The sequence below is a fragment of the Ursus arctos genome, unplaced genomic scaffold, assembly GCF_023065955.2.
Source record: "Ursus arctos isolate Adak ecotype North America unplaced genomic scaffold, UrsArc2.0 scaffold_12, whole genome shotgun sequence".
Classification (NCBI taxonomy): Eukaryota; Metazoa; Chordata; class Mammalia; order Carnivora; family Ursidae; genus Ursus; species Ursus arctos.
The window spans coordinates 31,024,375-31,050,183 of NW_026622786.1; the positions used below are offsets into that span (position 1 = coordinate 31,024,375).

Genomic DNA, 25,809 nt, shown 5'->3' on the forward strand with positions numbered 1-25,809 from the left:
TTTATATGGTCAGCCACTGCTTTTTTCATTTTGCAGAGTCCCTGAATCCAAGGATTTGAGGTTCTTTATGAATACTTACCTTATATTAGCTAATTTCCTTTATTTTCAAATTAAGTTCTCTGTGCTTCACTGTCCTTAGTAGCAATGTAGATGTGTGCTGCTCTTTGTTGTAATGTGAAAAAAAGACTTTTAAATTAATAAAAATATTTGTTCTTCATTCTAGATGAGATTGCACAATGTACATTTGACCTTTTTCAATTATATTGCCAAGTAACATATAGTATTTTTGAAATTTTATTTTTTTATGGAGGTGACATACACTTTTTTACATATGAGCAAATAGCATAGAGATGTTTAGAATAAGTAAAACTCTCCTCTCTCACCTACCATTGTACTCCCCATAAATTATCAGAAATAGCTGATATGTATTCATCTTTCTCTTTCCATTTGCCAGTATATCTTAGTCGTTTTTCCATATATGGATTATATTTAATTTGTTTCCTTGTTGATAGAGATAGTTCTGTAAATCTCAGGGTTTTTTGCTTGTATATGCAGTACAGCAATAAATATTCTTCACATTATTGGAATTATGTGAGAATGTAGGATAATGTAGCAGTGGGTTACTGGGTCAGTGTATATGTGCACTTTAATTCTGATACTGCAAAATTACAATGAGGTTATATCACTTAATATTTTTGTTAGCAGTGTTTGAGAATATCTCTTTCCCCACACCCCGCTAAATATTAACTCATGTTTTTTTTTTTTTTTTAAAGATTTTATTTATTTATTTGACAGAGATGGAGACAGCCAGCGAGAGAGGGAACACAAGCAGGGGGAGTGGGAGAGGAAGAAGCAGGCTCCTAGCGGAGGAGCCTGATGTGGGGCTCGATCCCAGAACGCCGGGATCACGCCCTGAGCCGAAGGCAGACGCTTTAACCGCTGTGCCACCCAGGCGCCCCTTAACTCATGTTTTAATCCATGCCAGTCTAATCAGTGAAAAGTGGTATTTATTGGTACATTTTTTTAAATTAGAAGGATTTTAAATTTCCAAGTCTTTTGAGAAAGCAAAATTAATGCACTGCAAATCAGAACATCCAATTAATAAATATAACAACAAGCCAGAGTAATTTTATTAACAGAATTAGCCCATTTCTTATGGGCCAGCAATGTTTCAAATGGTGGAGCTTCTACTGGTCTTTCATCTCCTTCAGTCCTCTGATGACTTCACTGTGACGGCAGGAGTGGTGTTGTAGTTGTAGGTCCAGGCGCAACCGGCTACCGTTTTCATGTAGGAACCACAACGCCTGATCCTCACAGCTTGTCTTTTCCTCTTGGTTTTGCCATGGAAGGAGAAGGTGTATTTGGCACGCTGACTTATTTCGCTCTTCTTCACCACTTTCCTGAGGGAGGGACCAGGAAAGTATGATAGGTGGAATCATACAATATTTGTCTTTTTGTGACTGGCTTATTTCACTTAGTGTAATGTTCTTAAGGTTCATCCATTTGGTAGCATATGACAGGATTTTTTTCATGTTTAAAGCTGAATAATATTTCATTGTTTTCATATACCACATTTCCTCTATTGATTCATCCATCAGTAGATGTTTGGGTTGCTTCCACCTCTTGGCTATTGTGAATAGTGCTGTTATGAACATGGGTCTGCAAATATTCTTCAAGACTTTTTAAATTTTTTTGAATATACACTTCAAAGTGTTATTGCTGGATCATAAGATAGTTCTATTTCTAAGTTTTCCAGGAACGTCCATACTGTTTTTTCACCACTTTACAATCCTACCAACAGAGCACACATCTTCACCAACATTTGTCATTTTCTGTTATTTTGAAAACACAACCATCCTAATGGATGTGCAGTGATACCTCATGGTTTCAATTTACATTTCACTGATGATGAACAATATTGGGCATTTTTTCATGTTTGTTGGCCATTTGTAGATCATATTTAGGGAAACATCTGTTCAAGTCATATTTTAATTGGGTTATTTGGGGGTTTTTTGTTTTGTAAGAATTTTTTTAATATATTCTAGACATTAATTCCTTATCATATCTACAGTTTGGTGATACTTTTTCCCATTCTGTAGATCACCTGCCTATTGACTCTGTTGATTGTGTGTTTTGATACACAGAAGTTTTTAAGTTTGATGTACTTCCATTTGTCTCTTTTTGTTGTTCTGCTTTTCGTATCCAAGAAATTATTGTCAAGTTTGATGATGTCACAAGGCTTTTTCCTGTTTTCTCCTAGGAGTTTTATAGTTTTAGGTCTTATGTTTAGGTCTTTGATTCATTTTGTGTTAAGTTTTATTTATGGTGTAAAAGAAGGGTCCAACTTCATCCTTTTGTATGTGTTTATCCAGTTTACCCAGACCATTTGTTGAAGACACTATCCGTTTTTCACTGAGTGGTCTTGGCATCCTTGGCAGAGATCATTTGTCCATTTTGTGAGTGTATTTCCAGGGTCTGTCTTCTGTTCCTTTGGTCTATTTGTCTTTACACCATTGTTTTGATTACTCTAGCATTGTAAATTTATTTTTAAATTAAGAAATAATGAGACATGCAACTTTATTCTTTTTTCAAAATTGCTTTGCCTTTTGAGAGCTCTTGATATTTGAATTTTCGGGTGAATTTATCTACTTCTGCGAAAAAAAAATGCCACGGGGAATTTGATAGTGATTATGTTGAATCTTTTGATTGCTTTGGATAAATGAACATCTTAATATTAAGTCTCCCAGTACTTGAGCACTAGATATTTTTCCGTTTGTGTTTTTCTTTAAGTTTTTTCAGGATTGTGTTGTGGTTTTCAGCACACAAGTCTTTCATCTCCTCGGTTAATTTTATTCCTAAGTTTTTTATTTCTGATGCTTTTGTAAATGAGATTGTTAATTTTTTTTGAGGTTGTTTATTGTTAATGTATAGACAAAACTGATTTTTGTGTGTTAATTTTATATCCTACATTGGTGAATTTGTTTATTAGTTATAATAGTTTTTTGGTGGTATTTTTGGGTTTTCTACACAAGGTCATGTTGTCTATGAAGAGAGATGATTTTATTTTTTCCTTTCCAATTTGAATGCTTTTATTTCTTTTCTTGCCTGACTGCTCTTGCTAGGACTTCCAGTACTATGTCTGATAGGAGTAGCAAGAGCAGACGGCCTTGTCTTATTCTTGGTGTTGGAGGAAAAGCTTTCAGTGTTTCACCACTGACTATGATTGTAGGTATGTGTTTTTTCGTAAATGGACTTCATTATGTTGAGGTAGATTTCTTCTCTTCCTAGTTTATTGCAATTTTTTTTTTTTAAAGATTTTATTTATTTATTCGACAGAGATAGAGACAGCCAGCGAGAGAGGGAACACAAGCAGGGGGAATGGGAGAAGGAGAAGCAGGCTCATAGCAGAGGAGCCTGATGTGGGGCTCGATCCCATAACGCCGGGATCACGCCCTGAGCCGAAGGCAGACGCTTAACCGCTGTGCCACCCAGGCGCCCCTATTGCAAGTTTTGTTTAGCATGAAATGGTGTTGCATTTTGTTAAATGTTTTTTCTGCATCAATTGAGATGATTTATGTTGTGTTTGTTCATTCTGTTAATGTGTGGTGTATTACACTGATTGATTTTCATATGTTCAATCATCTTTGCATTCCAACAATAAAACCCACTTACTCATGGTGTAATAATCTTTTCAATGTGCTGTTGATATCAGTTTGCTTTTAGTTTGTTCAGAATTTTTTGGTATCAATATTCATCAGAGATACTGGTCTATAGTTTTCTTGTGTCTTTGTCTAACTTTGGTACCAAGGTAATGCTGGCCTCATTGAATGAGCTTGGAAATGTTTCCTCCTCTTCAGTTATTTGGGAAGAGTTTCAAGAGAATTGGTGTTAATTCTTTAAATATTTGGTGGAACTCTTCAGCGAAGCCACTTAGTATTGGACTTTCCTTTTTGGGGGAATGGGGTTTGATTACCACTTCAGTCTCCTTACTAGTTATAGGTCTGTTCATACTTTTTTATTGCTTCATGGTTCAGTCTTTGTAGGTTGCATGTTCCTAGGAATTTATCCTTTTCTTTTTGGTTATCCAATTAATTGGTGTACAGTTCATAGTATTTTTTTAAATAATCCTTTATTTCTGTAACATCGTTTATAACATCCCTTTATTTCTGATTTAATTGAATCTTCTTTCTTTTTTTCTTAATTAATCCCTAGCAGAGGACTTGTCAATTTTGTTGATCTTTTCATAAAGCCAACCCTTTGTTTCATTTTTTTTTCTTTCTATTTTTATGTCCTCTTTGCCATTTATCTCTGCTCTAATATTTATTTTTTGCTTCTTCTAGCTTTGGGTTAATGTTTTCCTTTTCGAATTTCTGGAGTTGTAAAGTTAGGTTGTTGATTTGAGATCTTTTTTTCTTTTTTAATGTAAGTTTTTACAGCTGTATGATTCCCTGTTAGCATTCCTTTCTTTGTGTTCCTCAAGTTTTGGTATGTTGTGTTTTCATTTGTCTCAAGGTATTTTCTAATTTTCCTTTTTTTCTTTGTTTTGACCCTTTGGCTGTTTAAGAATGTTGTTAAATTTTTACAGATTTGTGGATTTCCAGTTTTCTTTGTGCTGTTGATTTCTAGTTTTGTTCTATTCTGGTCAGAAAAGATATTTGTATCATTTCAGTCTTGAATTTTTATGACTTGTCTTGTGGTCTATCCTAAAAAATGTCCCATGTGTACTTTGAAAAGAAAGTATATCCTCCTTTTGTTGGGTAGATTATTTGTATGTCTGTTAGGTCCACTTGGTCTGTAGTGTTATTCAAATTCTCTATTTCCTTATTCATAATCTGTGTGATTGTTCTATCCATTACTGCTTTTTTGCGTATGTTAATTGATCTTTGTGTTATGCATCATTTTGACTTCCTTCTTATTTCTTTTTATGTGTATATTTTAGTTACTGTGTTTACCTTGGCAATTACAGTTAACATTTTAAGATTATAATAATCTAGTTTGAATTAATGCCAGCTTTGTATCAGTAGTGTAAAGACTTATCTATACAGCTCTATCCCTCTTCTCCTGTTTTGGTGTTACTGTCCCAAATTACTTTATACAGTAGTACTGGCTTTTATGCTTACCTACTGTAGTTGTCTTTATTGTTGTTCTTTATTTCTTTTTACAGCTTCAGTTATATAATGTGTTTTTTCATTGTAGCCTGAAGGACTTCCTTTAACATTTCTTGAGGGGCAAGTCTACTAGTGGCTAACTCTCTTCAGCTTCTGTTTTTCTGAGACTGTCTTAATCCCCCCCACTTTTTTTTTTTGAAGGATAATTTTGCTGGGTATAGAATTTTTGGTTAAAAAGTTTTTTCTGGGGCGCCTGGGTGGCACAGCGGTTAAGTGTCTGCCTTCGGCTCAGGGCATGATCCCGGTGTTCTGGGATCGAGCCCCACATCAGACTCCTCCGCTATGAGCCTGCTTCTTCCTCTCCCACTCCCCCTGCTTGTGTTCCCTCTCTCGCTGGCTGTCTCTATCTCTGTCGAATAAATAAATAAAATCTTTAAAAAAAATTTTTTTTTTCTTTTAGCACTTTATTATGTCGGTGCTTTGTAGTCTCCATGGTATCTGATGAGAAATTAGCTTTTTATCTTTTCAGGGCCCAGTGTACGTGACTAATTGCTTCTCTCCTGCTGCTTTTATTATTCATCTTTTTTGTTTGGGTTTTGACCATTTTATATTAGTGTGACTTAGTCTGGATCTATTTTGAGTTTTCCTACTTGGTGTTTGTTTAGTTTGTTGGCTGTTTAATTTCATGTCTAATTTTGGATATTTATCACCATTATTTTTTGAAATATTCTTTCTACCTCTTTCTCTCCTTGTCTCATTATCAATAGGTTGGTACACTTGATAGTGTCCACAGGTCTCTTAGGCTCTGCATTTTCCTTCATTCTTTTTTCTTTCTACTTCTCAGACTGGAATTTCAGTTGACTTACTTTCATATCCACTGATGATCTCTCCTGCTTGCTCAAATCTTTTGAGATTCACTAGTGAATTTTTCATTTTAATTATTGTTGATCTCTAGGATTTCTGTTTCTGTTTTATAAATTTTTGATTCCTTTTTTATCTCTTTATTGATGTTCTCTTATTGAGTCATTATTCTTGTGGTTTTCAGTTGGCTCTTCTAAGATAGTCATACCTGCCACAGGTAAATAGGAACATTTAATCTGCAAGTTGGAAATTACTTTAAATGTAAATGATATAAATATATCAGTCAAAAGAAAGAAAATGACAGAGTGGATTAAAGACCCACAACCATACTATATGTAGCTTACAAGAAATTTACTTCAAATTCAATGACATAAGTGGGCTGAAAAAGATATGAAAGACTATACCATGCAACATTAACCTAAAAAAGAAGCAAGGATGGTTACATTAAATTCTGGTAAAGTAGACTTCAGAACAAAGAAAATTACTAGGGACCAAGAGGAGATTAAATAATGATAAAAGCATCAGTCTGTCAGGAAGACGTAATGACCCAAAATGTGTACGTACCAAACAATAGAGCCATAATCTAAACTAAAAACAAAACAAAACAAAACTCAACAAAAAACTGATAAAGTTGAGAAAGGAAGAGACGAATCCACAATTATAATTGAAGACTTTAATACTCTTCTCAACAACTGATACAACTATTAAGCATAAAATCAGTAAGAATACAAAAAATCTGAACACAGTAAACCAACAGGATCTAAATTACCTGTATAGAACATTCCACCTAGCAACATGGAATACATATTTTATTCAAGTGCCCATGAAATACTCATGAAGATAGACAACATCTTCAAAAATAAAACAAACCTGAACAAATTAGAATGGTTATTATACAAAGTATATTGTCTGACCATAATGGAATCAAATTAGAAGATCAATAACAGGAAAGTCTCTGTCAATTGAAAATTAAACAACATGCTTCTCAATAATCTATGGCTTAAAAATTCTGAAAATTAAAAAAAGGAACTTAATGAAAATGAAAATACAACATCAGAATATGTGGAATACAGCTAAAGCAGTGCTGAGAAATTTATAGCATTAAATGTTACGTTTGAAAAGAGAAAGTGTTCATGTAATAGAAAATGAAAAGCATGAAAAGTTCTAGAGGAGAACATAGGCAGCAACCTCTACGACATCGGCCAAAGCAACCTTTTTCATGACACATCTCCAAACGCAAGAGAAACAAAAGATAAAATGAACTTATGGGACTTCATCAAGATAAAAAGCTTCTGCACAGCCAAGGAAACAGTCAAAAAAACTAAGAGGCAGCCCACGGAATGGGAGAATATATTTGCAAATGACACTACAGATAAAGGACTGGTATCCAAGATCTACAAAGAACTTCTCAAACTCAATACACGAGAAACAAATAAACAAATCAAAAAATGGGCAGAAGATATGAACAGACACTTTTCCAATGAAGACATACAAATGGCTAACAGACACATGAAAAAATGTTCAAAATCATTAGCCATCAAGGAAATTCAAATCAAAACCACACTGAGATACCACCTTACGCCAGTTAGAATGGCAAAAATAGACAAGGCAAGAAACAACAATTGTTGGAGAGGATGTGGAGAAAGGGGATCCCTCCTACATTGTTGGTGGGAATGCAAGTTGGTACAACCACTCTGGAAAACAGTGTGGAGGTCCCTTAAAAAGTTAAAAATTGAGCTACCCTATGACCCAGCCATTGCACTACTGGGTATTTACCCCAAAGATACAGACGTAGTGAAGAGAAGGGCCATATGCACCCCAATGTTCATAGCAGCATTGTCCACAATAGCTAAATCGTGGAAGGAGCCGAGATGCCCTTCAACAGATGACTGGATTAAGAAGTTGTGGTCCATATATACAATGGAATATTACTCAGCTCTCAGAAAGAACGAATTCTCAACATTTGCTGCAACATGGACAGCACTGGAGGAGATAATGCTAAGTGAAATAAGTCAAGCAGAGAAAGACAATTATCATATGATTTCTCTCATCTATGGAACATAAGAACTAGGAAGATTGGTAGGGGAAGAAAGGGATAAAGAAAGGGGGGGGTAATCAGAAGGGAGAATGAAACATGGGAGACTATGGACTAGAGAAACAAACTGAGGGCCTCGGGGGGGGGGTGGGGGAATGGGATAGACCAGTGATGGGTAGTAAGGAGGGCACGTATTGCATGGTGCACTGGGTGTTATACGCAACTAATGACTCATCGAACTTTACATCGGAAACCAGGGATGTACTGTATGGTGACTAACATAATATAATAAAAAAACATTAAAAAAAATGAAAAGCAAAATAAACCCAAAGCAAGCAGAAAAATAAAATAATAAATTTAAGAGTAGAAATAAATGAAACTAAAAAGAGAAAAATCACTGAAACAAAAAGCTATTTATACAAAAAATCAATAAAACTAATGAACTTCTAGCAGGACTGACCAAAAGAAAGTGAATAAAAATTACCAATTTAATAATGTAATGGGGTATCACTATAGACCCTTATAGACATTATAGGGATACTAAGAGCTTACTATGAACAACTTACAGACAAAATTTAACAATTTGGATGAAATGGCCCAGTATCTTGAAAAATACAACCAACCACAACTCACTCAATATGAATTTATATTTCATAGCCCAGTAACTGTTAAGGGCATTGAATTTAGAATTGTGAAACTCCCAAAAAAAGAAATCTTTAGGCCAAGATGGAAAGTTTCATGGGAAACTTTTCCAAGATTGAAGTTTCACTGGAAAGTTCCAAGCTGGAGAATTATTTTAAACAATCTTAAGAAGAATTAACACCTCAATTCTATCTAATCCTTTCCAAAAAATGGAAGAGGGAACCCTTTCCATTTCATTTTATGAAGCTAATATTACACTGATATTGAAACTAGATAGAGACAGTACAAAAACAAGAAAACTACAGGGGCGCCTGGGTGGCTCAGTCATTAAGCGTCTGCCTTCGGCTCAGGGCGTGATCCTGGAGTTCTGGGATCGAGCCCCGTGTCAGACTCTTCTGCTGGGAGCCTGCTTCTTACTCGCCCACTCCCCCTGCTTGTGTTCCTTCTCTCGCTGGCTGGCTCTCTCTCTCTCTGTCAAATAAATAAAATAAATCTTAAAAAAAACACACACACACAAGAAAACTACAGATTAACATAGTTAAAGAACTGATGGACTTAGATGCAAAAATTCTCAATAAAATATTGGCAAATTGAACCAAACAATGTATAAAAACAATTATACACTATAAACAGGTGGGATTTATTCAAGGTATGTGAAGTGAATTCAACATTTGAAAGTAAGAGTCCAATTTCATTCTTTTGCTTGTTTATTCAGGTTTCTCAGCATCGATTGTTGAGAAGACTATCTATGCCTTTTGAATGTTCTTGGCATCCTTGTCAAGAATCATTTGACCTTATATATGAGAGTATATTTCTGGGCTATCTGTTACAGTCCATTCATCAGTATGTTTGTCTTTATGCCACTACCACACTGTTCTGATTACTGTAGCTTTGTGGTAAGTTTTAAAATCGGGAAGTGTGAGACCTGTAACTTTGTTCTTCATTTTCAAGGTTGTTTTGGCTATTTAGGGTGTCTTGAAATTCCATGTAAGTTTTAGAATGAAATTTTCTCTGTCTGCAAAAATGCTACTGGGATATTCATAAGGATTTCATTAAATCTGCTTTGAATACTATTAACATTTTAATGTTATTAAGTCTCCTAATCCATGAACGCTGGATGTCTTTTCATTTTTTTTTGTCGTCTTTAATTTCTTTTGGCAATATTTGCAGTATACAAGTCTTTAGCCTCTTTGGTTAAGTTTATTACTAAATTTTTTTTCAAATAAATAATTAATTTTTAAATAGGCTCCCCACCCAGTGTGGAGCCCAAGGTGGGGCTCAGATTCATGGCCCTGAGATTGAGACCTGAGCTAAATCAAGAGTCGGACACTTAACTGACTGTGCCACTGAGGAGCCCTGATATTGTATTCTTTCTGATGCTTTAGTAAATGGTATCCTTTTCTTAATGTTTTTTCAGGGTGGCCAGTATCTATTTATGGAAATGCAGTTGACGTTTGCATGTTGATTTTTTCCTTCTATTGTTATTTTTAATTTTTTCTAGTTTTATTGAGATATAATTCACATACATCACTATATAAGTTTAAGGTGTATGGTGTAGTTGACTTTCACATCCAGCTGATCCTTGAATGATACGAGGTTTGGCCCCTGCAAGAGAAAATCCATGTATAACTTTTGACTCCCCAGCAACTTAACTACTAATAGCCAACTCTTGATCAGAAGACTTACCAATAACATGAAGAGTTGATTAGCCATCCTTTGTGTGATATGTGTTAGATACTGTTCTTAAAATAAGCTACAGAAAAAAATGTTATTAGGAAATTCATAAGAGAAAATATATTTACAATACTGTACTGTGAGATATCTGCTTAAAACTGGACCCACACAGTTCAAACCTGTGTTGTTCAAGGGTCAGCTGCATTGTGAAATGATTACTGCCATTAGTTTAGTTAGCATTCATCATCACATAGATAAAATAGAAAAAGCAAAAAAAAGAGAAAAAGAATTTTTTCCTTGTGATGAGAACTCTTAGGATTTATACTCTTAACAACTCTCCTGTGTATCCTATAGCAGTGTTAACTGTAGTCATCATGTTGTACTGTACATCTCTAGTACTTAATTGTCTCATAACTTGAAGTTGTACTTCTTGGTCACCTTTCTCCAAATCCCCCCCCCCCACTACCACCCCACCTCTGGTAACCATAAATTTGATTTATTTGTGATTTTTTTTTTCCTTTTAGATTCCACATGTAGATGAGGTCATACATTATTTGTTTTTCTCTGACTTATTTCACTTAGCATAATGCCTTTAAGGTCCATCTAGGTTGTTGTAAGTGTCAAGGTTTCCTCATTTTTTAATAGCTAAAGAATATTCTATATATATACCATAACTTCTTTATTCATCCATCGATAGACACTTACGTAGTTTCCATATCTTAGCTGTTTGTAAATAATCTGCTATGAACATAGGGTGAGAGATGTCTTTTCAAGTTAGTGTTTTTGTTTTCTTTGGATAAATACCCAGAAGTGGAATTGCTGGATCATAGGGTAGTTCTATTTTTTGAGGAACCTCCATACTGTTTTTCATAGCGGCTAAACCAGTTTACATTCCCACCAGTAGTACAGAAGGTTTCCTTTTCTCTGTGTCTTTATCAGCATTTGTTATTTCTTGTCTTTTTGATCATGGCCATTCTAACAGGCATGAGGTGATATCTCATTGTGGTTTTAATTTGCATTTCCCTAATCACTAGTGATATTGAGTATCTTTTCATGTACCTGTTGGCCATTTATATATCTTCTTTGAAAAAATGTCTATTCAGATCCGATGCCCATTTTTTTTTATAATGATTTTTTATTATATTATGTTAGTCACCATACAGTACATCCCCGGTTTTCGATGTAAGGCTCGATGATTCATTAGTTGTGTATCCAATGCCCATTTTTAATTGGGTTATTTGGCTTTTAGCTATGGAGTTGTATGGGTTCTTTATGTATTTGAGGTATTGACCCCTTATTAGATATATGGTCTGAAAATATCTTCCCCCATTCTGTAGGTTGTCTTTTCATTTTGTTGGTTATTTCTTTTGCCTTGTGGAAGTTTTTTTAGTTTCTTGTAGTCCCACTTGTATTTTATTTTGTTGCTTGTTCTTAAGATGTCTTATCCAAAAAGTCATTGCTAATACCTATGTCAATACCATGTTTTACTTCTAGGAGTTTCACGGTTTCAGGTCTTACAGTTAAGTCTTTAATCCATTTTGAGTTAATTTTTGTAGGTGGTGTAAGATAGGGTGTGTGTTGATTTTTATATGCTGCAGTTTTGCTGAATTCATTTATTTCTGACAGTGTTTTTGTGGAATCTTTAGAATTTTCTACCTGTAAGATCATGTCATCCACCAAGACAACTTTTTTTCTTTCTTTCCAAATTGAATGCCTTTTATTTCTGTATCTTGCCTAGTTGCTCTGCATAGGAATTCTAGTACTATGTTAAATAGAAACAGTAAAAGTGGGCATCTTTGTTTTATTTCTGATCTTTGAGGAAAAGTTTCTGTCTATTGCCCTTGAGTGCAGTGTAAATTGTGGACTTTCCATATATTGTCTTTATTATGTTGAGGTGGTTTACTCCTATTCCTAGTTTGTTGAGTTTTTATCATGAAACAATGTTGAATTTTGTCAATTTTTTTCTGCATCAACAGAGATGGTTGTGTTGTTCTTGTCCTTTATTTTGTTAATGTTACATTGATTGATTGTCTTACGTTGAACTATCCTTGCATTCCAGTAACCCCCTCCATAGTCATAGTGTTCATACTTTTTAATGTACTGTTGAATTCTTTTTGCTATATTTTGTTAATGTTCTTATTCCCTTTTCTACTTAGATAATTGAAGGTTCACCGATACCTTTCATAATGAAGCCATACTGTAGTCTATAGTATTCTTTACTCTGTCTTTGTTACTAAGGAAAATATGTTCAGTGGAGTGTGATAATATATTTTTCAATAATTATTCATATATACCAATATTTGGTTGTACATACCTCACATTAATCACAACATGTAATAGCCTTGTGATAACCTGTATTCTGCACTATGGTTTTCAATCATGGCTGTACATTTAGCTCCCTAGGAGTTTCTTTTAATGTGTGTGTGTGTGTATATATTCTTTTAACAATGAATCCTTTTAACTCTTTAAATATATTTCAAATTAACAATACCAGAGCCACATTCCTAAATTCTTCAGAGGGAGACTGAGCATCAGTATTTTTCAAAAGTTCTCCATTTGTAGACGTGGTTGAGGAACCTGTTTTAGATGATTCTACATATTAGAGTTGACTGGGGATACTTAAAACTGTGGAAACTGAAAAACTATAGCAAATTTGAATCAGAAACTCTAGGGAAGAAGATCTGGCAATCTGTGTTTTTTTGAAAAGACTTAATTTTTCACTGTTAGGGTTTTGACCACTAGTTCACAGTTTCCTCAGCCATAGAAAAGGACATTTAGCAAACTATCTTAAGGTCATTTGCAAGGACCTTGAATGTAAAGTTTTTTATTTTATGGGTTCAGAGGAGATCCACATGTTTAATATTTTCAGGTATAGGATAGCTAAGTTGTTTTCTTCTGACCATTAAGGAAATTGATGTCCATATCTATCCAAATAGAGATCCAGCTCATTGCTGCATAGTGTGCAGTAATACAAGTAGGCAGGACTAAATTTTTTTTTAGACAAATCTGCTCATATGCCCAAACACATATTCTTTTTTAACTCCCTACATTTAGCATTAAGCATGGTGGAGGTGATCTTAGTTTGGTATATTCATAGGGCAATAATTACTCGTCATTCACATATATTACAAAAGACCAGGACCTTCATAGCAGTATGAGATAAGTGTATTAGTCTACTAGGGCTGCTGCAAGAAAATACCATGGACTGGGTTGGCTTGAACAACAGAAATTTATTTTCTTACAGTTCTGAAGGCTGGAAATCCAAGGCAGGTTTGGTTTCTCCTAAGGCCTCTCTTCTTGGTTTTAGATGGCCGTTTTCTTGCTATGTCCTTACATGGCCTTTTATTTGTGTATGTGCATCTTGGTGTCTCTTTGTATGTCATAATCCGTCCTTTTAAGGACACCAGTTAGACTGGTTTGGGGCTTACCCTAATGGCCTCATTTTAGTTACCTGTTTAAAGACCTTGTCTCTAAAAAGAGCCGCAATCTCAGTACTGGGGGTTGGGGCTTCATTATATGATTTGGGGGGGAGCACAATTCAGTCTGTAACATTGAGTTCAAGATGTTCTATATAGCTGAATGAATTGAGTTGAATGAAATTATGTGGAATTGTTTTTTTCTAAGAAACATTTTACCATACCATTTGAGTGCAATAGCAAGATGTAATACATCAAGTCCAATATGTAACTTTTGGTTTACTGTGGTAAATACCTTTGCCATCTGAAGGTATTTTAAAGTATTTGGAAAAAATGTCATAGATCTGGGAGGGTATTATAGCTTTATGGAATGAATTTATTTTAAAAATTCATTATGACCCATTTTAATTTTTATGATATTGTCATAAAGAAACAATAAAAGTTTGTTCTATTGCTGTTTAAAGCAACCTGAAAGCTAATGATAGAATGACAAATGTTGTAAAGATTTATATTACTCTTACTTTCCAATTAATAGAAATATTAAGTAAGTTTTTCTCTTGTGCATACACTGATGGCTAGGGAGAGGCAGTTACCCAGAAACAGGCAATGTGTCTGGATAAAACAATTAAAGTTAATAAAAAAGAAAGTTTGCTTTGTTGATTCCCATAATTGACTGATCGCAGGCTTTCTTATTCACTTATAGTTAGCCTGCTTTTTCTGTGTCCCTTCATTTAGGTATTCAAGTACCTTCTAGTTGCTCAAAATATAGTACATACAACAAAAATGTGGCTCCTATTCTGTTGGAACTTGGGTTCATTGGGAGAAATACATTAATCAAAAATGATATAAATTAAATATTCTAAAGACATTAGAGCTCTGAAAGGAACAGTTCTTCAAAAGCCTCTGACAAAGGAACTTGACATAGAGCGCTTGAGGAAGGCTTCCCAGAGTAAGTGACATTTAGAACTGTGATCTGAAGGAAGTTTAGGAGTTAAGGTTAACTAAATTTATGTGATGGAGGGTGGGCAGAGGAGAGCAGAGGATTCCAGATTAGAGGAACTTCTTGTGCAGGGGCCCTGTGATGAGAAGGGACACATTGGGGAATCTGAGAGAGGGCCAGAGTGGTTGAATCCCTGAGAACTGTGAGACCAGATGGAAAGGTAGGCAGGACCCAGTAAAGCCTTTTCCGCTGTGATAAAGATTTGGGACTATGTCCTGTGAGAGAGGAAAATGTTAGGTTCCATAGAGGAGTGGTCAGCTTGAAAAGGTCAATCTGCTTATAGATGTGAAGAACTGATTAGAAAGGAACCAATAGATCCAGTTAGAAAGCAGATGCATTAAGTTTTAAAAATTCTTTCTGCTTGTGACACTACAGAAATATACGGGAGTCACCCTAGGTACTGTTTTAGATGTCAGGGGTACATCAGTGAACAAAACATTAGTCTTTGCCCTCAAGCTTATTTTGTAGTGGGGGAGAGAAAATAGATAATCAAATAAGTATATAATCTGTCAGTTATTAATAAGTACTGTGAAGAAGAATAAAACTGGAGAGGGGGGTGAAGAGTGACTAAGGGTGCTGTTTTATTTAGGTTGATCTAAGAACTGAGATCATTGGAACTGAAGGAACTGATCTATGCATATACTTGGAGGAAGAACTCCAAGCAGAGAACGTTAAATGCAAAGTACGTGGGGCCTGGTCAAGGAACAGCAAGGAGGCCAGCATGGCTGGGATGCAGTGATAAGAAGTGTTAGGAGATGAGGTCTAGGACTTAGTGCATTATATTTGGGTTGGACATGAACTATATGGCATTTACTACTTTGATATTTTATATATATAGCTTTATACTAAAATTTAGTCATTTATTTTGTTGGCAATATAGTTCATGAAAGTAAAATAGTATTATTAGGTTAGACCAATTCCAGTGTATGGAGGGGTGGTTTCCACACACCACCAGGCAGTTCTCCACATACCAACCTCGTGTCCTACAATTCAGCTCAATTCTGATACTATTTCACAGGTTAATGTTACAGTCCTTCAAGACTCCTCCCTCCCCTCGACTTCGGGTGCTAATTGTAAGCTCAGGTTGTCATCTGCGCTTCAGAACTGGCTACCAATTAGAGGTTCCCACAGCCCTGTCCTTAGACTTACGATACCAGTTGCAAGTCCAGGTTGTTACCTTGTTACCTGTACTTCAGACCCACTGGCTGTAAATCAGGGGTTCCCATGACCCCCTCCTTGGGTTTGATTAATTTGCTAGAGCAGCTCACAGAACTCAGGAAACCAGTTTACTTACTAGATTTCCAGTTTGTTGTAGAAGGATATAACTCAGGAACAGAAGAAAGTCATAGGGCAAGATATGTGGGAGGAATTGTGGAGCTTCCCTTGTCTTCTTTACACTGTCTTCTCTAGGCACACAACTCTCTTAGCACATCCCTGTGTTTACCAATCCAGAAATTCTCCAAACCCCATCCTTTTGGGGTTTTATGGCAGCTTCATTATATTTGCAGGATCCATTAAAGCATTAGCAGATGTCAGTTGACCCAACCTCTAGCCCATCTCCCCTCCAGAGATCAGGTGGGTGGGACACATAGCACTGCACCTTCTGGCTAGCAGTCCCCAACCTTAGGTGATTTCCAAAAGTCATCCCACTCATATAACAAAAGACATCTTTATAACTCTCTACTCTTAGGAAATTCCTAAGGCTTTTATGAGCACCGTGTCAGAAACAGGGAGGAAGACCAAATATGTTTCTTATAAATCTCAATATCACAAGTATTTATCATTTAATAATTTTTTTAAAAGATTTATTTATTTTAGATAGAGAAAGAGAAAGAAAGCATGGGGGGTATTAGGGGCAGAGGGAGAGGGAGAGAGCGTCTCAAGCAGACTCCATGCTGAGCTGGGAGCCTGACGTGAGGCTCGAGCCCACGACCCTGAGGTCACCACCTAAGCTGAAACCAAGAGTTGGATGTTCAACTGACTGTGCCACCCAGGTGCCCCTCAGTTTTCTAAGAGCTGTTTTGTCTTCTTTTTATTTTTTATTTTTTTAAAGACTTTATTTATTTGAGAGAATGAGGGAGAGAGCATGAGTGGGGGGAGGGGCAGAGATAGAGGCAGACTCCCCACCGGGCAGGGAGACCGATGTGGGGTTTGATCCCAGGCTCTTGAGATCATGACCTGAGCTAAAGGCATTTGCTCAACCGACTGAGCCACTCAGGCACCCCCCCCTTTTTTTTTTTAAGATTTTATTTATTTATTTGACAGAACACGCACGCACAAGCAGGAGGAGTGGCAGGCAGAGGGAGAGGGAGAAGCAGGCTCCCCATTGAGCAGAGAGCCTGATGATGTGGAGCTCAATCCCAGGACCTTGGGATCATGACCTGAGCCTTAAGCAGATGCTTAACTGATTGAACCACCCACGCACCCCCTCAGGCGCCTGATATTTTGTCTTTTTAAATAAGAAAATACAGTCATCAATAATACAGAAGATTAGTGTTACTGCTTGAATTGTTGTACCACCTTCCCCAACCCTGAATTCACCCCCGCTGCCCAGAGTAGGACCTGAAGTAGGTACCTCGGAGTACCTTAGAGTAAACCTTATTTGGAGATAGAGTATTTAACAAAGGTAATCAAGTTAAAGGTAGGTCATTAGGGAGGATGGGGCAGATCCACTTATAACTAACTGATGTCCTTATTAAAAAAAGGGATGTTTGGACACAGACATGCATATGGAGGGAAGACAGAAGAGACATAGGAAGATGATCAATAAGCCAAGGAGAGGCCTGGAACAGATCCTTTACAACTCTTCTCACTGTTTCCCTATACTTAATGAGGGTAATACTTTTATAAAGCCTTTAGGTTGAGGGGTGCCTCATTGAGGGTATGGCTCATTAAGCCTCTGAGTCTTGGTTTCAGCTTAGGTCATGGTCTTGGGGTCGTGTGGGATTGAGCCACAGGTCAGGGTCTGTGCTCAGTAGAGAGTCTGCTTGGAATTCTCTCTCCCTTTGCCCCTCCCCCCTCAAATAAATAAATAAAATTTTAAAAACCCCTTCAGGTCTTTAACTGTGTGTGTTTTACTAATTTCTAAAGCAATTTAAGTCTTTTAAGAAAACCTGAAATTAAAAGACAAGCAACAAAAAGTAAACACTGCAGCATTATATTCATAGTTGTTTGCTTTCTAAGAAAGATTAACTTTGAAACTATAGGTTCTTCAGGGTAATACAGATGTTTTCCAAAAAGATTGACCTTTTTGTTTAGTTTTGTTTTTAAACTTTTGTACCAAATATTTCACAAACTTAGCTACTTAAAATTTATTGTCAGATTGGTTTTTATTCCATTTCAATATTATATTTCCGTAAAACTTTTTCTGTTGCTTCAGAGTGGTGTGTTAAGGAAAAAATTTGCCACCACTTGGTGGCACTGCTTGGCTTAAAAATGAATCAGATTGTCTGCTGTTAACTGCTGTTCTACATAAATGATTAAATTCAGAGGGGATCAATTTGATATTAAGCAATTTAGTATTATAAATATTTGATTCTTATTTTGTAAACAAAATAATAATTGGTGTTGTAAACTTGAGTTGTATTAAATGCTATATGGAATATAAAAATATAAACCAAAGCTTAGTTTGGTAGGGAGGGAAGCATTCCAATTTTTGATAGAAATATCTTTTTAGTTCAGGCATCATTTATATTCTGCCTTAATCTTCTTTGTCTCTAAGTGTCAGAAACAATATTTTTAATATTAGAAACAAACATCTTCAACTTTTCTTTAATGTTACAATTTTCCAAGATGTGTATATAAAGCTAAGAAATTGGATTTTTCTTTTTGGGTGATCAAGGCAAATTAAACATATAGGAAAATAGAATATATAAATGTGTTTATGTCTTTCTGCAGCATACTGAAAACTCAGGCAGTCCTTTTTAAGACATTTTATTTGTTTCATTTAAATAGAGAAAGGATCCAGAAGTGTAAAATATGGGAAGTTATTATGTCCCAGACATGAATTTTACTCCTAAAAAGTTGATATCTAATATCATAATAGCTAAAGCATTTGTAATTATTGTATTCTAGGTTGCATGTACAGCATATAAAAGATCGCGATCCATGTCTTTAAAATTCAGATGTAATACATACAGGAAAGTGCACAAAGTGTAAGTATACAGCTCAGTGAATCACCACAAAGTAAACACCCCATGACTACCACAGATCAAGAAATAGAATACTGTCAGCAACCCAGAAACCCCCTATGTTTCCTTTCCCAGTCACTCTCTCTTTCTTATTTCCTTGGAGCAGCCATTGAGGCCACTTCAAAGAATATGTTTTTTAAGACCTACTTTTGTACTTTTATATAAATGGAATTATATAGTAGCATTATTTTGTCTCTGCTTATTTTGCTTAACATTAGGTTTGGGAGGTTCATGGATGTTTTCAGATGTAGTCGTAGCTCACTTGTAGTATTTTATCACTGTCTTTTTATTTTTGGACATTTGGATTGAATAATACTGTCATAACATTCTTGTATGTGTTTCTCGAGGCACATGTACAATATTTATGTTGTGTAGATACCAGGAGTAGAATTGCTGGGTCGTTGGTGTATATGTGTTCAAATTTAGAAGATAATACAAGAATTGTTTTCAATACGATTGTACCTATCCCATCAATAGAATATGAGGGTTCGTGTTACTCTGTATTTTCACCAGCACTTGGTATTAATAACCTCTTTATTTTAGTCCTTCTGGAAGATGTATTTCCCTGATTCCAAATAAGAGTGTACCTTTTCATAAATACTTTAGCTGTTCATATATCCTCTTTTGCGAAGTCTCTTCTTTCCCCCCACTTTTATTAATTATTATTATTGAACTTTCTGTATTCCTAATTTATAGGAGTTACATACTTTATGGATATGAGCCCCTTTTTTCCTATTGGTGTTTATGGCTTTTTGTTTTTAGGAGTTTTTATATGTGCAAGATACAAAACCTTTGTTGAGTTAAATTTGTTATAAAAATATATCCCACTTTGGCTTGATTTTTACACTACTATTACTATTTTTGATGAAAGGAAGGTCATAATTTTAATGTGGTTCAGTTTATCATTGTTTTCCTTTATAGTCAATGCTGCTTGTATCCTGTTTAAGCGGTCTTTCCCTGCTCCAAGGAGATGAATATCTCTCTTATGTTATCTTCTAGAACAATGGTTCTTACCTAGAGGCAATTCTCCCTTCCCTCACCCCACACCTTCCATCCCTGTGCAGGAAATTTGGTAATGTTCAGAGACATTTTTAGTTTTCACAACTAAGTGAGTGGAGTACTCCTGGCAGAATCTAGTGGGTTGGCTAGGGATTCTTGTAAACATCCTACAGTGCCCGGAATGCTAAACATTCTATAACGCACAAAACAGCTGCCTAACCCAGAGTGTCACTAGTGCTGAGGTTTTAAGACTCTGTCCAAGAGACTTTATTATTCTGCTTTTTGCTTTCTGCCTAGAACTGATTATTTATATTATTTTTGCATATTGTTTATTCGTTTAGTTTTACTTTCTACCTAGAACTGATTGTGTATACACTTGACCCTTGAACAGCATGGGGGTTGGGGCACTGACCCCTGCGTAGTCGAAAATCAATATATAACTTTCGACTCCCAAAAAATTTAGCTACTGATAGTCTACTGTTGATTGGAAGCCTTACTGACAACATAAACAGTCAATTAACGCATATTTTCCATGTTATATGTACTATATACTGTATTCTTACGGTAAATTAAGCTAGAGAAAAAATGTTAAGAAGAACATAAGAAAAATAATATTTATAGTACTGTACTGTTTTACTGAAAAAAATCCATGTGTAAGTGGACCTGAGTAGTTCAAACCCATGTTGTTCAAGGGTCAACTGTATTAATGTAAAGTGTAGTGGTCACTTTTTCTTTTTCTTTTTTTTTCTTTTTTTTTTTTTTTTTTTGTTCCTTAGGGATATGTATGGTATGAAGCACCATTTATTGAAAAGATTGTCTCCCCCCTGGTCGACAGGATCACCTTTGCATATAAATCAAGTGACCATATATACGTGGGTCTGCTTTTAGACTCTGTTTTTTTTCCATTGGTTTACTTTATCTACCCTTACACCAAAACCATGCTGGGTTTTTTTTTTTAAACCATGCTGTTTTAATTTATATGTCATTATAGCAGTTCTTTACATTCAATAAGGCAAAACTTTCTACCTTGTTCTTTTTTTTTTTTCTCAAGATTTTATTTATTTATTTGACAGAGAGAGACACAGCCAGCGAGAGAGGGAACACAGGCAGGGGGAGTGGGAGAGGAAGAAGCAGGCTCCCAGCGGAGCAGGGAGCCCGATGTGGCTCGATCACAGGACCCCGGGGATCACGCCCTGAGACAAAGGCAGATGTTTAACGACTGAGCCACCCAGGCACCCCTGCCTTGTTCTTTTTGATTCTTTGTACTTCCATATAAATTTTGTAGCCACATTGTCAGTTTTACAAAAATTGAATTTATTCATTAATTTGAGATAGAGTTGACATCTTTATGGTATTGTCTTCCAGTCCATGAATGTCATATTAACCTTTCATTTATTTAGGTCAGGAATCTCAAATTCTGCATTCTCAAGACCCATTTAAATTCTTAAAAAGAACTTTGTTTATTTGGTTATATCAGTGTTTCTCATCCTTGGATAGTTGACATTTTGGGTTAGATAATTTATTGTTTGTGGGAAGAGTTTCCCAGTAAATGTTAACATAAATATTTTGTGAAGAATATACTTTCTAAAACAAAACTTAGTGGAAAGAGTAGTTTCACATTTTTGCAGATCTCTGTAATATCTAGCTTAGTAGAAAACAGCTGGATTCTTAAACCTGCTTCTGCTTTAATCTGTTGGAATATCATGAGTCACGTAGACTATGAACAACTCCATTGTATAGTTTTGAGAGAATGGGAGTGAAAAAGGCAGATCAGGTCTTTGTGTTATTATGAAAATAGTTACAATTCTAAAGATCCCCTGGTAGGGTCTCAGGGACCACCCCCCCCAGCCCAGAGGTCTGCAGATCACACTTTTGGGAACTGCTGCCATAGAGATTACAACATGCATCTTTGACCTATAAGAGTCTAATTAAGTTATTTTATATTTTCCAGACAATTAAAACACTTTTAATTCCATTAATTCTCTCCCCTTTGCCCTATTTTCTGTAATACTCATCACTATTTTTAACTCCATGTGTATTTTAAGCCCCATAAGACATCATCATTGTTTTATCTCATTATTTTAGATTTACCCACATAGTTACCTTTAAAAGAAAAAAATCTTTATTTATTTTAGAGAGAGAATAGGAGTGTGGGGAGGGGCAGAGAGAGAGGGAGACAAGCAGACTCCCCACTGAGCAGGGATCCCAACATTGGACCTCGATCCCAGGACCCTAAGGTCATGACCTGAGCCAAAATCAAGAGTTGGACGCCTAATTGAAGCCACCCAGGCACCCCATATAGTTCAGATTTTATCACTTTTTATTCTTTCTTGCATCTTCAGTTCTCCATTTGTGATCACTTCCTTTTTTTGAAGAGTACCTGTGCTGAGAAATTGTCCATATTTGTTGTCTCATCATGTTCTGTATTTCACCTTCATTTTTGAATGATAGTTTTTACTGGTTAGAATTCTGGGTAAGCAGTTGTTTTCTTCTAACTATGATGTTTTCCCTTAATTTCTGGCGTCTTGTTCTTTCTTTTCTTTTTTTTTTTTAAGACTTTATTTATTTATTTGAGAGAGAGACAAAGACAAAGAGAGACATGAGCAGGGGGAAGAGGGAGAAGCAGACTCCCTGCTGAGCCGGGAGCCTGATGTAGGGCTCAATCTTGGACCCCGGGATCGTGACCTGAGCTGAAGGCAGACGCTTAATGTACTGAGCCACCCAGGTGCCCCTAGCTTCTGTTATTTCTCTTGAGAGATTAGTTGTTAGTTTTGTCAATGCCTTCCAGCCAAAAAGACCAGCAAGAACACTTACAATTTTTTTTATACTTGTTGCAGTGAGGGAGTCTGCGTGTATTTATACGGAAACTTCAGGTGTTTTGTTTTGTTTTTTTTTTTTAAGATTCTATTTATTTATTTGACATAGAGAGAGAGACAGCCAGCGAGAGAGGGACCACAAGCAGGGGGAGCAGGAGAGGAAGAAGCAGGCTCCCAGCAGAGGAGCCTGATGTGGGGCTCGATCCCAGAACACCAGGATCACGCCCTGAGCGGAAGGCAGACGCTTAACGACTGAGCCACCCAGGCGCCCCCCTTCAGGTGTTTTTTTAAGAGGGTATTAGAAAAATCCTATTACAGGATTTGGACTTTGGTCGAGTAGTTTTAGAGGATATAAGGAAGTAGAAGTTTGCTGCAAATTGGTTGCTGTCAGAACATGGGAGCATTTTAATATTGCCATCTTTTGTTTAATTGAGGTAAAATTCATGTAGCATACAATTAATCATTTTAGATGTACAACTCATTGTTATTTAGTATATTCATAATATTATGGAACCACCAGCTCTCTTGTTTCAAACTGTTTTGACACTCTTACAGCTATGTAATTATTTCCTATTTCCTCCTTCCACTATCACCTGATACACTTTACTTTTTGTCTTTTTGGATTTGCCTAATCTGGATATTTCACACAAAAGGAATCATGTTAATATGTGACCTTCATGTCTGACTTCTTTCATTTAGCATAATGTTTTCAAGGTTCATCCAGGTTGTAGCATGTACTTTGTTTCCTTTTTTGGCTATTATGAATAATGATTCTGTAAACATTCATGTACCAGTTACTGTGTGTACATAAGTTTTCATTTCTCCTTATATGTATCTAGGAGTTGAGTAGCTGGGTCGAAAGGTAATTTTCTGTTACCTATTTTTAAGACACACCAAACTGGTTTTCCACAGTGGATGCACCATTTTACGTTCTCACCAGCAGTGGACGAGGGTCTCTGTTTCTCCATATTCTCATCAACACTTGTTATTTTTCATGCTTTTCTTTTTTTTTTTTTTTAATTAAAACTATTCTGATGGGTGTGAAGTGGTATCTCATTGTTTTCATTTTCATTTTTAAAAATTTTTTAGAAAAGATTTTATTTATTTGAGATAGAGCACTCCCTTCTGGCCTGCAAAGTTTCTGCTGAAAAATCCACTGATAGCTTTATGTGGTTTCCCTTGTGTATAACTGTTTTCCTTTCTCTTGCTATTTTTTAAATTCTCTTTTATCACTTTTTGCCATTTTAATTACTATGTGCCTTTGTGTGCGCCTCCTTGAGTTGCTTTTATTGGGGGCTTTCTGTGCCTCCTGGATATGGATTTCTGTTTCCTTCCCCAGATTCAGGGAAATATATTTCTTCAAATATTTTTCTGCCCCCTTTTCTCTCTTTCTCCTTCTGGGATCCCTATAATGTGACTATTACTACACTTGGTGTTACTGAGTTCCCTCAATCTATTCTCATTTTTTATTTTTTTTAATTTTTTATTATTTTTTCTCCTTTTCAGCCTGATTACTTTCCATTATTCCATCCTTCAGATTGCTGATCCATTCTTCCACTTCTTTTAGTCTACTATTCCCTCTAGTGTGTTTTTAATTTCAGTTATTGAGTTCTTCATCTCTGATTGGTTTTGTGTTTTCTGTCTTTTTGTTGAGGATCTCACTGAGGCCCTCCACTCATTTCTCAAGTCCAATGAGTATCTTTATGACCATTACTTTAAATTCTCTATCATGCTTATTACTTATCTCCATTTCATTTAGCTCTCTTGCTGTGATTTTGTCCTGTTTTTTCATTTTGGACATAGTCCTCTTTCTTCTCATTTTGGCTAACTCTCTGTTTCTGTGTGTTAGGAAAATCATCTATTTCTCCTGCTCTTAAAAATAGTGGCCTTATGAAGAAGAGGTCCTGTAGTGCCCTGCAGTGCAATGTCCCCAGTTCACCAGAACTTGGCATTTCAGGAGTGTCTTGTGTGTGTGTTGCTTTTTTCCTACTGTTGTGGCTGAACCACATTTGCCTTCAGTCCAGTCATCTGCAATGGCTCTTTGCCTGTTGTGGCTGGGGTTTGGTCCCTGTGGTGTTAGTGGGCCAGTCTGAGCCTCCTTGGGCTTGAGTTGAGTCAGATCAGGTGTTTGCCAGAGCTGTGGTAGCACTGATCTGCAGGACACTTTCTCTTTGTCACCCCTGAGAAGCTTTTGTTGGTGGGCAGGGCCTGCAGTCAGACCAAATGTGTGCCCCATCCCACTACTAGGGCCATAGTTGGACAGGTGTGTGTGGTAAATTATTCCCTCTACCTGGGGCATGAGTCATTTTGGAGTTGTGCTTGTCCTTGTCAGGGCTGCTTGCACACTGCCACCCTTGTGGCACTGCTTTGGATGGACTCCTCTGGATCTGCAGTAGAGCATGGGGACAGGGTACAGGGTGCCAGCAAGGTCTCTGCCAGTCTGTTGCAAGAGGGGACCTGTAGCTGCCCAGGAAAACTTTTGTCCAGGCTGGGATGGGGGGACCGAATCTGCAGAAGAGCGTGGGGGTGGGGAACCCTGTTAGAAAGCTAGATAGAGAGTGTTTGTGCTGTACTGGTTCCCACAGGTATCCTTGTATCTAGGCTGGAGGGTATGGGAGGGAAGTGATACCTGCTAGCTCTTCTGTTGAAGTCTTCCAAAGATCCTGACCCCTCCAGTGCATGCTCTGGGATTAGTAAACCAATCTCCCTCCTGTATATACCCCAGGTGTTTTTCAGACTGCTGCTTCTATGTTGTATCTCATCAGGGCTGTTTGTAGTGCTGTCTCTTGAAGGGAAGGACTCAGTTTCCTCTCACCCAGCCTGCTGATTTTTAAAGTTCCAGTCCCTCTGGTTTTCAAAGCCAAATGTTATGGGGATTCATCTTCCCAGTGCAGGTCCCCTATGCCTGGGGTGCCTGGCAGGCGGTCTGTTCATCTCCCTTCTTTGTGCCTACAGCATCCCTCTGTCCTGCAGACAGTCCCATTGGTCAGTTTGGCCCCTACTATGTCTCCACCCTTCCTACCCTCTTCTCTACATTTAGCTGTGGACATTCTGCTCTACCAGTCTTT

At 36.6% G+C, this 25,809-nt stretch overlaps 1 protein-coding gene across 15 annotated transcripts in view; it reads left to right on the top strand.

The window, feature by feature from the left end:
• Positions 1-25,809, top strand: part of ZNF644 (zinc finger protein 644) — a 139,797-nt gene that overhangs the window by 36,663 nt on the left and 77,325 nt on the right. For 4 of the 15 annotated variants that reach the window (XR_008958783.1, XM_048220192.2, XM_057310482.1 and 1 more), the window contains exon 2: positions 18,811-18,890. The exons of 10 other annotated variants lie outside the window; for them this stretch is intronic. Coding sequence is in view for 4 of the 5 variants with exons in the window: in XM_048220192.2 (XP_048076149.1) it covers positions 18,844-18,890 (47 nt within the window). In the remaining variant the exon portion in view is untranslated. Of the gene's footprint in view, positions 1-819; positions 15,419-18,810; positions 18,891-25,809 lie in introns of those variants that run through there. One more of the 15 variants, XM_044383654.3, reaches the window with a different exon arrangement.